This window comes from Bombina bombina, chromosome 5, assembly GCF_027579735.1.
Source record: "Bombina bombina isolate aBomBom1 chromosome 5, aBomBom1.pri, whole genome shotgun sequence".
NCBI classification, from domain to species: Eukaryota; Metazoa; Chordata; class Amphibia; order Anura; family Bombinatoridae; genus Bombina; species Bombina bombina.
In genome coordinates, this window is record NC_069503.1 from 80,494,912 (window position 1) to 80,507,660 (window position 12,749).

General features: G+C 37.7%; 1 protein-coding gene across 2 annotated transcripts in view; it reads right to left on the minus strand.

Moving 5' to 3' along the window:
- Nucleotides 1-12,749, minus strand: part of LOC128659921 (oocyte zinc finger protein XlCOF6-like) — a 192,557-nt gene that overhangs the window by 148,586 nt on the left and 31,222 nt on the right. The window contains exon 2 of one of the 2 annotated variants that reach the window (XM_053713508.1): nt 4,329-6,291. The exons of the other annotated variant lie outside the window; for it this stretch is intronic. Within the exon in view, the coding sequence (XP_053569483.1) occupies nt 5,027-6,291 (1,265 nt within the window). The 3' untranslated portion in view covers nt 4,329-5,026. Of the gene's footprint in view, nt 1-4,328; nt 6,292-12,749 lie in introns of those variants that run through there. 2 annotated transcript variants of the gene reach the window in all.

Below are 12,749 nucleotides of genomic sequence, written 5' to 3' on the forward strand. Positions count from 1 at the left end.
CATAATCTCCTCTCCGGAGAGGAGAGGTTATGATCCGTGTCTTACTCCATTGCCCTCCAGGCTCCGCCCCATAACTATGTATATAAAGGGACAGTCTACACCTTGGTCATCTTAACATCTTACCTTAGATTAACCTGCAAATATCCTCCTGCACTTTTTCTATAGCATGCAGCAGGAACAGTTATTTTAAAATAAATATTGTCTCTGCCAACTTTGAAATGGCTGCCAAGCTCAGCCCACTGATGACATCATTATCTGGACTGCATCTAGGCACTCTGCTGAATAGCAATGACAATCTGTTGTAATCCAACTAGTGTGCCTTTTGTGATTGGATGTCATATGCAGCCCAGTTTATGATGTCATCAGTGGGCTGAGCTTGGCAGCCATTTCAAAGTGGTCAGAAACAATATTAATTTTAAAATAACTTTTTTACTGTTCCTGCTGCATGATATAGAAAAGGTGCAGGAGGCTATTTGCAGCTTAATCTAAGGTACGACTTTAAGATGACCAAGGTGTAAACTGTCCCTTTAACTCCTGAAAAGTCAGCTATAGAGCATCAATTAAGTACTGGGAGATAGCTGAGCATATCTGGTGAGCAAATGACAAGAGACACATGTGTGTAGCTACCAATCAGCTCTCAGTAGTACATAAATTTAATAACAGAAGTTAAATTAAAAATATCATAAAATTACACATTCTATCTGAATCATAAAAGTGTCATTTCCTATCCCTTTAAGTAACAGAAAATGTCTGCGTATAAAGTCTTGCTGGTGATTAATAATCTGTATTGGTGTAAGTTGGGGATTAATTTGATATTGTTTTATGTACTGTTAAAGGGACAGTAATGTCAAAATTAAACTTAAATGGATTGGATAGAACATGACATTTCAAACAACTTCAAATACACGTGCACGCCTCTAAGCTCATATAATATCAGCCTCCTAGGTTTACTCTATAACAAAAGATACCAAAAGAACAAAGCAAATTAGATAACAGAAGTCGATCTGAAAGTTGGATAAAATTCCTGCTCTATCTGAATTATCAGCGTTAAACTTTCACTGTCAGGTTTGTTTTTTGTCTTTGATGATGTTTTCTTTATTATTCTGTGATATTGTGTGTTTAATTATACAAAAAACACAAAATACTGGTCTAAATTACAATCACTTTTTATTTACATGAAAAAACATTGTATATCATTATATAGTAAACAGCAGCATTACACGATATATGCACACAATGGTATAAATATACCTAACACTTGTGCTCTTGATACAAAGGGATTTATCAGACATATGGATGTACCATTAATTGCAAAGACAAGAAGAAATCTTGCAAGAAAAGGGATAGGCCTGTCTGACTCTAAATATATGTCTTAAACAACCCACTGGTTTAAATTATCAACACAAGATGGTGATTCATAGAAGAGAGCAATGCTCTGTGTCAGGGAGTAAATGGAACCCCATATACCCAATTGGAACTTAGAATGAGGTTAAAATTGTCTCAGAAAACCATTCATACTGAAAAAATCTTTATTAGGAGACAAAAGATAAAGTCCAGCAGGACTCAGACAAACATTCACACATACACTGATTAAAAATAGCTCGAACTCGTGTCTTAATTTAGGAGAATTCAATATGTAGCGTGGGAAACAGAAATGATATTTTTGCAGTAATCTCTGTAAATGGGATTCTTAAGGATATCTAATATGAGCAAATGCTATAAGATTCCTAAGATTATTAATAATGTGCAGATTAACTGTTGCACAGTAAGTGGTGGACCTTTGGATGGTGTGTGCAGGGAATAATAGCTAGGATATATATATATATATAGCGTATTCAGTTTTATTATTCAGGGTGTCATAAAGTTCAATAGTATGTGCACTGATGGTGAGCACAAGGTAGCAATCAATATCACTGAGATAAGTTAATTGTATTGCAATATAACTGAGAGCTTAGGTTCAGCAATGTTGCTTAGAGACAATACAGATGATATGTGCACTAATGGTGAGCAACAAATAGCATTCGATGTCACAGAGATCAGTTAAATAAATTGCAATATAACTGAGAGCTTGGGTTCAGCAATGTTGCTCAGAGAAAATACAGGTCTAACCTATGTGGTATTTTGTGACCCAGTATTCTCAATGGCTTAACCGGTATGTGCGTGTTTACTAATGAGTACATTTGTATGTTTGATACATATTAGCACAGCCGGAAAAATAAACCAATATCTAGTGTCTCCCAGTTACAAACAATTATATGCTAGGCTGCACTGTTAGTGTAACTTTGGTTAATGCCAGGTTACCATTCCATATATACGAAGGTATTTAGGTGATGTACAACAGGTTTTATAACCTATATGTCAGTCCCGTTGATTTATGTTAACCAATTCCTATAGTTTTGATATTAAAGTAAGCCTAGCACTAATATCGAGTTGCCACCTTAGTTGCCAAACATATATGGGTTACGGTATTGCTGGTTATCAGTTATACAAATTAACAAAATAAGAAACTCTCATAACCCCTGGCTCAAGTAAGCCTCTTCTATAGCGGAGGCTGTCATTAATATTACTTCTAGCTGATAACACTCAAACATTCATATCACCATCTACAAAGGTCTCTACTATATCGGAGACTGTATTATTGTTAATCTGCTCAAATTTCACACACGCATGTATTCTATAATTTTTAGAAAGTATATTAGCGAGCGAGCGAGCGGCTAAAAGCAGTGAGGTACTATGACCTCGTGAACAATGCGGGGCATTGTTCACGAGGTCATAGTACCTCACTGCTTTTAGCCGCTCGCTCGCTAATATACTTTCTAAAAATTATAGAATACATGCGTGTGTGAAATTTGAGCAGATTAACAATAATACAGTCTCCGATATAGTAGAGACCTTTGTAGATGGTGATATGAATGTTTGAGTGTTATCAGCTAGAAGTAATATTAATGACAGCCTCCGCTATAGAAGAGGCTTACTTGAGCCAGGGGTTATGAGAGTTTCTTATTTTGTTAATTTGTATAACTGATAACCAGCAATACCGTAACCCATATATGTTTGGCAACTAAGGTGGCAACTCGATATTAGTGCTAGGCTTACTTTAATATCAAAACTATAGGAATTGGTTAACATAAATCAACGGGACTGACATATAGGTTATAAAACCTGTTGTACATCACCTAAATACCTTCGTATATATGGAATGGTAACCTGGCATTAACCAAAGTTACACTAACAGTGCAGCCTAGCATATAATTGTTTGTAACTGGGAGACACTAGATATTGGTTTATTTTTCCGGCTGTGCTAATATGTATCAAACATACAAATGTACTCATTAGTAAACACGCACATACCGGTTAAGCCATTGAGAATACTGGGTCACAAAATACCACATAGGTTAGACCTGTATTTTCTCTGAGCAACATTGCTGAACCCAAGCTCTCAGTTATATTGCAATTTATTTAACTGATCTCTGTGACATCGAATGCTATTTGTTGCTCACCATTAGTGCACATATCATCTGTATTGTCTCTAAGCAACATTGCTGAACCTAAGCTCTCAGTTATATCGCAATACAATTAACTTATCTCTGTGATATTGATTGCTACCTTGTGCTCACCATCAGTGCACATACTATTGAACTTTATGACACCCTGAATGCTAAAACTGAATACGCTATATATATATATATCCTAGCTATTATTCCCTGCACACACCATCCAAAGGTCCACCACTTACTGTGCAACAGTTAATCTGCACATTATTAATAATCTTAGGAATCTTATAGCATTTGCTCATATTAGATATCCTTAAGAATCCCATTTGCAGAGATTACTGCAAAAATATAATTTCTGTTTCCCACGCTACATATTGAATTCTCCTAAATTAAGACACAAGTTCGAGCTATTTTTAATCAGTGTATGTGTGAATGTTTGTCTGAGTCCTGCTGGACTTTATCTTTTGTCTCCTAATAAAGATTTTTTCAGTATGAATGGTTTTCTGAGACAATTTTAACCTCATTCTAAGTTCCAATTGGGTATATGGGGTTCCATTTACTCCCTGACACAGAGCATTGCTCTCTTCTATGAATCACCATCTTGTGTTGATAATTTAAACCAGTGGGTTGTTTAAGACATATATTTAGAGTCAGACAGGCCTATCCCTTTTCTTGCAAGATTTCTTCTTGTCTTTGCAATTAATGGTACATCCATATGTATCCTTCCTGCCTCTCTCTTAAAATTATAGGGCTAATATATTTATAATTCTTTATCATTTTCTCCCTATAATTTTTTATCTACTCTTAACCCACTAGCCCTCAGCCCCCCTTTTTCTACTTATTTATCAGACATATAATGTCCCCTTTAGTTATAGTAGCCATTTAAATTAAACTGATTATGATCACATATGTACCGGTTACTGATATTGTGTCTCATAAAATAAAATCAGTTTCCCCTCAGTAATTCCTCTGGTATATAACATGTACAATGCTAAGCATCTATTGCTATAAGAAAAGGTTTATCCACATGACGTGCACATTAAATATATCTCCCAGATGTCAATCATTTGAGACTGATGTTCTTGTTTATATAATTGTCTAACACTCTATTCATATAAAGACTCTTTTATTCTGTAAATGTAATTATTTTCTCCCCTATGTAAAACAAACGTACGACTCCTAACACTGGCATATTAATAAACAACACTGGGGGTGCTTTGGTGATGAATGGTTGTGTAACTGGTCAGTATGAGGACAGATCTGTATATTCCTGTGTGGTGTTTGGTTTCTAGCACATTGATATGAGAGAAACTGAGGTGCACATATATAGAGGAACAAAGGACAGCAGGAGAGCACTTCCAATCTGGGGCTTTTATAACTGGGATTTAGAAAGTATTATTTACAATAGGATCATTTTTGATGCTTCTATTTAGAGAGTTTGTCCTCTTTAGGATAACTATAAAAAGGTTTGTACACTGTGTTTATAAATGTTTATTTGTGTGTAAATATTTGGTGTTTTGTGATACCTGATTTCAATAAAAACCCTTTTTCCCACTTTCTAAACATGTGAAAGGTTTTTTTCCCTTGTGAATCCTTTCATGCCTTTTCAGATTTCTATTGTCTTTAAAACTTTTTCCACACTCTGTACATGTGAAAGGCTTTTCTCCTGTGTGACTCCTTACATGAGCTTTCAGACTAATATTTTGTGTAAAACTTTTTCCACACTCTGTACATGTGAAAGGCTTTTCTCCTGTGTGAATCCTTTCATGTTTTTTAAGATCACTCTTTTGTTTAAAACTTTTTCCACACTCTGTACACGTGAATGGCTTTTCTCCTGTGTGAATCATTTCATGAGTTTTCAGATGACTCTTTTCTGTAAAACTTTTTCCACACTCTGTACATGTGAAAAGCTTTTCTCCTGTGTGAATCCTTTCATGACTTTTCAGATTACTCTTTTCTGTAAAACTTTTTCCACACTCTGTACATGTGAAAGGCTTTTCTCCTGTGTGAATCATTTCATGATATTTCAGATGACTCATTTGTATAAAACTTGTTCCACATTCTGTATATGTGAAAGGCTTTTCTCTTGTGTGAATCCTTTTATGCTTTTTCAGATCACCCTTTCGTGTAAAACTTGTTCCACACTCTGTACATGTGAATGGCTTTACCCCTGTGTGAATCCTTTCATGAGATTTCAGATGACTCTTCAGTGTAAAACATTTTCCACACTCTGTACATGTGAAAGGCTTTTCTCCTGTGTGAATCCTTTCATGAGTTTTCAGATGACACATGTGTATAAAACTTTTTCCACACTCTGTACATGTGAATGACGTTTCTCCTGTGTGACTCTTTTCATGAGTTTTCAGAAGATTCATTTGTGTAAAACATTTGCCACACTCAGTACATGTGTGTGGTTTCTCACCTGTGTGAATTCTGTAGTGTTCTAGTAGAGGAGACTTCCATCTAAAGCTTTTCATACATTCTGTACATTGAAAAGGTTTCTCCTTTGTATGAATCATTTGGCTAGACCGTAGACTTTTCCCTTCTTTAATATGTTTTGAAAACTCAGTAAATGTGTGTGGCTTATCCTCGGGGATAATAATTTCATTAGATAAGTCATAAATGTTGTCCTCTTGTTTGATCACTAAATTACTCTCTGTACATGGTGATTGCTTCCCAGTTCCTGCCAATTCCCCATCTCCTTTAAATATCTGCTGTGATATCCCCAATGTTTGTGAATAGTCATTGGTGTCTAAGACTGCAGTGAAGGATAGATATGAACTATTGACATGTTTGTCTACATGAAAAGAAATGGAATAAAGAAAAATAAGAATGTTTATTCATTTATAATATAATACATCTAAGTAAAAAAAAAATATGTTTTATACTCAAAAATGTCTTCAGTTTTCTATTTTTAAATGTATTTACCTGTAAATCACAATTAAAAAGCATGACATAGAATGTAAACATTACTTAATCATAGTTAACTAAATTACTAATGAAAACAAGTTATAGGGCCCCATAAAACAAGGTGCATGTGGATAATGTTCTCAGCCAGTGAACAAGTACATCTGTATTCTGGGCAAGAGAGGTGGCACTATCCTCATTTAACATTGCACAAGCAACTGCAAATACAGCCCTGCCAGGCTCATGCTCAACCAGTTGGGTGAGAACATGATGTCTTAATCATCACAGACTAATCATCAGTGTGAGATGTTTTGAGAGGGTAAGAATCAGTGACTTTATGATAATCTTTAGCTTTCATCTGTGATTGTTCTATTTATATAAACAGCCAAAAACTTTATTAGTTTAATAATACTCAATGTAAAATTAAGCACACAAAATCAGTGGTGGTTCTGGATTGGAGAACACTGGGGGAGTTGTGGGTGTTCCACGCATGGGAACAAGGTAGGCATAAGTGTAGTTATGGGTGTTCCATGAGCAAGGTCAGGGCAGGGGAAGATGGAGTTGCAGGTGTTCTAAGTAATGAACCAGGTCTGGGAGTGAGGTTAGGCAGTTGTTGGATATGATCTGTCTAAAAGGACAGAGGGGGGAGTAGTATTTTTTTATCCTCCTCCTCAGCCCAATGGAGGTTGCTTCATATTTTTAACCGTCACTGACACAAATGTATTTAAAAGAAGCAGATATAAATATAATAGTTTATTTGTTTAATAAGTGACCTATTCTATTTTCCCGGTAATTAACCCCTTAAGGACCAACGACATACAGGGTACGTCGTCAAAAAAATAGTAGTTAATGACCAATGACGTACCCTGCACATTTTTAGTGTTTTCAAGCGGTGGAAGTGATCCTGATCGCTTCCAGCAGCTTTCATGTTATTGTAGTGATGCCTTGATATTGAGGCATCTTGCAATAAAAAAGTTTTAGCCATCCGATGCAGAGAGCCACTCTGTGGCCCTCTCTGCATCGGCCATTGGTGGTCACAATCATTAGGGGGTGGGAACAGTTCAAAGGAGGTGGGTGGGCGGCCATCGATGGGCAATGTGTGTCAGATGGGGTGAGATCAGGTGCAGGGGCATCGAAAGCGCGCATGGGTGTGTGCACGTGCACGAGGGCGGGTGGGAACGCTACACTATGGTACAATTTTTTTAGGGTAAGGTGGGAGAGAGCTGTTTGGGTGGGATTAGGGAGGTTGGGGTTAAGGGGGGATCGTACACAGCAGAATATGTTTTAAAAAATGTTTTTTAAAAAAAAAAAAAAAAAAACTTAATTTTAGTACTGGCAGACATTTTGCCAGTACTTAAGATGGCAGGGACAATTGTGGGGTGGGGGAGGGATGTGTTAGGTAGGAGGCTGATCTCTAAACTAAAGCTAAAATTAACCCTACAAACTACCTAATTAACGCCTTCACTGCTGGGAAAAATACAAGTGTGGTGCACAGCGGCATTTAGTGGCCTTCTAATTACCAAAATGCAACGCCAAAGCCATATATGTCTGTGATTTCTGAACAAAGGAGATCCCAGAGAAGCTTGAACAACCATTTGTTGTAAATTATTTCAGTGAGAAACCTAAAGTTTGTGAAAAAGCAAACTTTTTTTTTTATTTGATTGCATTTGGCGGTGAAATGGTGGCATGAAATATACCAAAATGGGTCTAGAGCAATACTTTGGGTTGTCTTCTAATATATATATATATATATATATATATATATATATATATATATATATATATATATACACACACACACACACACACATGTCAAGGGATATTCAGGGATTCCTGACAGATATCAGTGTTCCAATGTAACTAGCGGTAATTTTGCAAAAAAAAAAATGGTTTGGAAATAGCAAAGTGATACTTGTATATATTGCCCTATAACTTGCAAAAAATGCAAAGAACATGTAAACATTGGGTATTTCTAAACTTAGGACAAAATTTAGAAACTATTTAGTATGGTTGTGTTTTGGTGGTTGTAGATGTGTAAATTATAGGATATGATGAAAATAATGGAATTAGAAATTTATCTCACAGCGCTTAGTGTGTGTTCCTTTTGGCTTCTTGAAAGTAAGGGTCCCTAGCTGGTCCTAAGGGTGAACCTCTAAAAAAACTAAAACAAAAAGAGCGCCTAAATATCACAAGTCAAAGGAAAAAGCGATTACATTAAAAGCATGTGCATTTAATACAAATACAATATCATGGATCCATGTAACAAAAAATGGGGAAATAAAAAGGGTAAATAGAAATAAATAGTTAAAATATAGAGTTAGGTTTGGTACCTTTCAATAAAAATGATTAGTAAACCTGATACGTTAACCTATATGGAGAATAACAATATTAGTGTTATATCTCAGGATAGCAGATTGAAATGTCAAGTCCAAATATTAGAATAATGTCCTACGGGTGCATCTATGTGTGGAAATAAATTGAAGTGTCTCATTTATCAAATAAAGGGACTGAAGAAACAATGTGTGTATCCTTGAGGGATGGCTCCTTATAGAAACAGAAAAAAGCTGTGAAAAAAATGAAAAATATAGAAAAATGGTGAAAAAAAAAAGTTAAAAATGTGAAAAACTAAAAATGAAAAACAAATTGAAATAAATAAAAATAAAACAATTTAAAAAAAATATATAAAATTGTAAAAAAATTATTAAAAAAGTGTTTTTATTCTCCAATTCTGTCCTTAAGTTAGGTGGTGCACTGAAATGAAGTGTTTCCATTCCTATTTGTGAATCCTTTGAAGAGGTGATCGAAGTGTAAGAAAACGTTGGGGAAATCCAGAGAGTTGTCTAAAACCTTCCTTTAGTGTACTTAAACTTTATACCTGTGAGTAAAGAAAATACAACATGGTGCAATATTGCTAAAGACAAGTAATAATGATCAGAATGAAGCTTACCATAAATGTCAACGCGTTTCGGCCCTGTATTATGCCTTTATCAAGACTATAATATGGTATGTTATGGAAGCTTCATTTAAATTACTGGGTATCCAATCAAATCGCCATTATTTTGGCATAAAAAATGAACCCTCTTATGTGTAAATTGCTAGCATTGTTATGCAATTGCTATGATCCGTTTGTATAAGTAACCGGAAGTGATAGTTCCTTCATGTATTATACTTCCGTATCGTAATACCGGCCTTATTATTCTCATTACCTTACTTTCTAATTCTTAGTAACTAGTGCACTGAGTCCTTAATATAACATAACATTAATTGTATTTATGCAAAGTCCTGGGTTTAAACCACATATCGATGTTGTTGTGTTACGGGATTAAACCAACAAACCGGAAGTGGCACATAACCCTATACGTCACTTCCGGTATCGCTGTGTCCACAACCAGAACTCCCTTAATGTTGCAAATTTATTTTTAAACTCTGCTTACTTAGTTTTACAAGCGAATTTGTGTACTCCCCTGTGTACTGTGTATATAGGTTTTTTACAAATTAGGTTAGTGACAGTGATTGTCATATTTATGCTCTGATTTATCAGTCATCTGTACATCACTTCCTGTTTACATTGTGGTGTGTCATTGTCAGAATAATAAAAACAAAATTTATGCTTACCTGATAAATTCCTTTCTCCTGTAGTGTAGTCAGTCCACGGGTCATCCATTACTTATGGGATTATAACTCCTCCCTAACAGGAAGTGCAAGAGGATCACCCAAGCAGAGCTGCTATATAGCTCCTCCCCTCTACGTCATACCGAGTCATTCGACCGAAACCAAACGAGAAAGGAGAAACTATAGGGTGCAGTGGTGACTGGAGTATAATTTAAAATTTAGACCTGCCATAAAAAACAGGGCGGGCCGTGGACTGACTACACTACAGGAGAAAGGAATTTATCAGGTAAGCATAAATTTTGTTTTCTCCTGTTAAGTGTAGTCAGTCCACGGGTCATCCATTACTTATGGGATACCAATACCAAAGCTAAAAGTACACGGATGACGGGAGGGACAGGCAGGATCTTTACACGGAAGGAACCACTGCCTGAAGAACCTTTCTCCCAAAAACAGCCTCCGAAGAAGCAAAAGTGTCAAATTTGGAAAATTTGGAAAAAGTGTGAAGTGAAGACCAAGTCGCAGCCTTGCAAATCTGTTCAACAGAGGCCTCATTTTTAAAGGCCCGAGTGGAAGCCACAGCTCTGGTAGAATGAGCTGTAATTCTTTCAGGAGGCTGCTGTCCAGCAGTCTCATAGGCTAAACGTATTATGCTACAGGAGAGAGAGGTAGCCGAAGCCTTTTGACCTCTCCTCTGTCCAGAATAAACGACAAACAGGGAAGAAGTTTGTCGAAAATCTTTAGTTGCCTGCAAATAAAATTTCAGGGCACGAACAACGTCCAGATTGTGCAGAAGTCGTTCCTTCTTTGAGGAAGGGTTAGGGCACAATGATGGAACAACAATCTCTTGATTGATATTCCTGTTAGTGACTACCTTAGGTAAGAACCCAGGTTTAGTACGCAGAACTACCTTGTCTGAATGGAAAATCAGATAAGGGGAATCACAATGTAAGGCCGATAACTCAGAGACTCTTCGAGCCGAGGAAATAACAATCAAAAACAGAACTTTCCAAGATAAAAGCTTGATATCAATGGAATGAAGGGGTTCAAACGGAACACCCTGTAAAACGTTAAGAACTAAGTTTAAGCTCCATGGCGGAGCAACAGTTTTAAACACAGGCTTAATCCTGGCCAAAGCCTGACAAAAAGCCTGAACGTCTGGAACTTCTGACAGACGTTTGTGTAAAAGGATGGACAAAGCTGAAATCTGTCCCTTTAATGAACTAGCGGATAAACCCTTTTCTAGACCTTCTTGTAGAAAAGACAATATCCTAGGAATCCTAACCTTACTCCATGAGTAACTCTTGGATTCGCACCAATGCAAGTATTTGCGCCATATTTTAAGGTAAATTTTCCTGGTAACAGGCTTCCAAGCCTGTATTAAGGTATCAATCACTGACTCCGAGAATCCACGCTTTGATAGAATCAAGCGTTCAATCTCCATGCAGTCAGCCTCAGAGAAATTAGATTTGGATGTTTGAAAGGACCCTGCACCAGAAGGTCCTGTCTCAGAGGTAGAGACCATGGTGGACAGGACGACATGTCCACTAGGTCTGCATACCAGGTCCTGCGTGGCCACGCAGGCGCTATTAGAATCACCGATGCTCTCTCCTGTTTGATCCTGGCAATCAATCGAGGAAGCATCAGGAAGGGTGGAAACACATAAGCCATGTTGAAGGCCCAAGGTGCTGTCAAAGCATCTATCAGAACTGCTCCCGGGTCTCTGGACCTGGATCCGTAACAAGGAAGTTTGGCGTTCTGGCGAGACGCCATGAGATCCAGATCTGGTTTGCCCCAACGCCGAAGTATTTGGGCAAAGACCTCCGGATGAAGTTCCCACTCCCCCGGATGAAAAGTCTGGCGACTTAGAAAATCCGCTTCCCAGTTCTCCACGCCTGGGATGTGGATCGCTGATAGGTGGCAAGAGTGAGACTCTGCCCAGTGAATTATCTTTGAGACTTCCATCATCGCTAGGGAACTCCTTGTCCCTCCCTGATGGTTGATGTAAGCCACAGTCGTGATGTTGTCCGACTGAAACCTGATGAACCTCAGAGTTGCTAACTGAGGCCAAGCCAGAAGGGCATTGAAAACTGCTCTTAATTCCAGAATATTTATGGGAAGGAGACTCTCCTCCTGAGTCCATGATCCCTGAGTCTTCAGGGAATTCCAGACAGCGCCCCAACCTATCAGGCTGGCGTCTGTTGTTACAATCGTCCAATCTGGCCTGCTGAAGGGCATCCCCTTGGACAGATGTGGCCGAGAGAGCCACCATAGAAGAGAATTTCTGGTCTCTTGATCCAGATTCAGCATAGGGGACAAATCTGAGTAATCCCCATTCCACTGACTTAGCATGCACAATTGCAGTGGTCTGAGATGCAGGCGTGCAAAGGGTACTATGTCCATTGCCGCTACCATTAAGCCGATTACCTCCATGCATTGAGCCACAGACGGGTGTGGAATGGAATGAAGGACACGGCAAGCATTTAGAAGTTTTGTTAACCTGTCTTCTGTCAGGTAAATTTTCATTTCTACAGAATCTATAAGAGTCCCTAAGAAGGGAACTCTTGTGAGTGGCAATAGAGAACTCTTTTCTTCGTTCACTTTCCACCCATGTGACCTTAGAAATGCCAGTACAAACTCTGTATGAGACTTGGCAGTTTGGAAACTTGACGCTTGTATCAGAATGTCATCTAGGTACGGAGCTACCGATATTCCTCGCGGTCTTAGTACCGCCAGAAG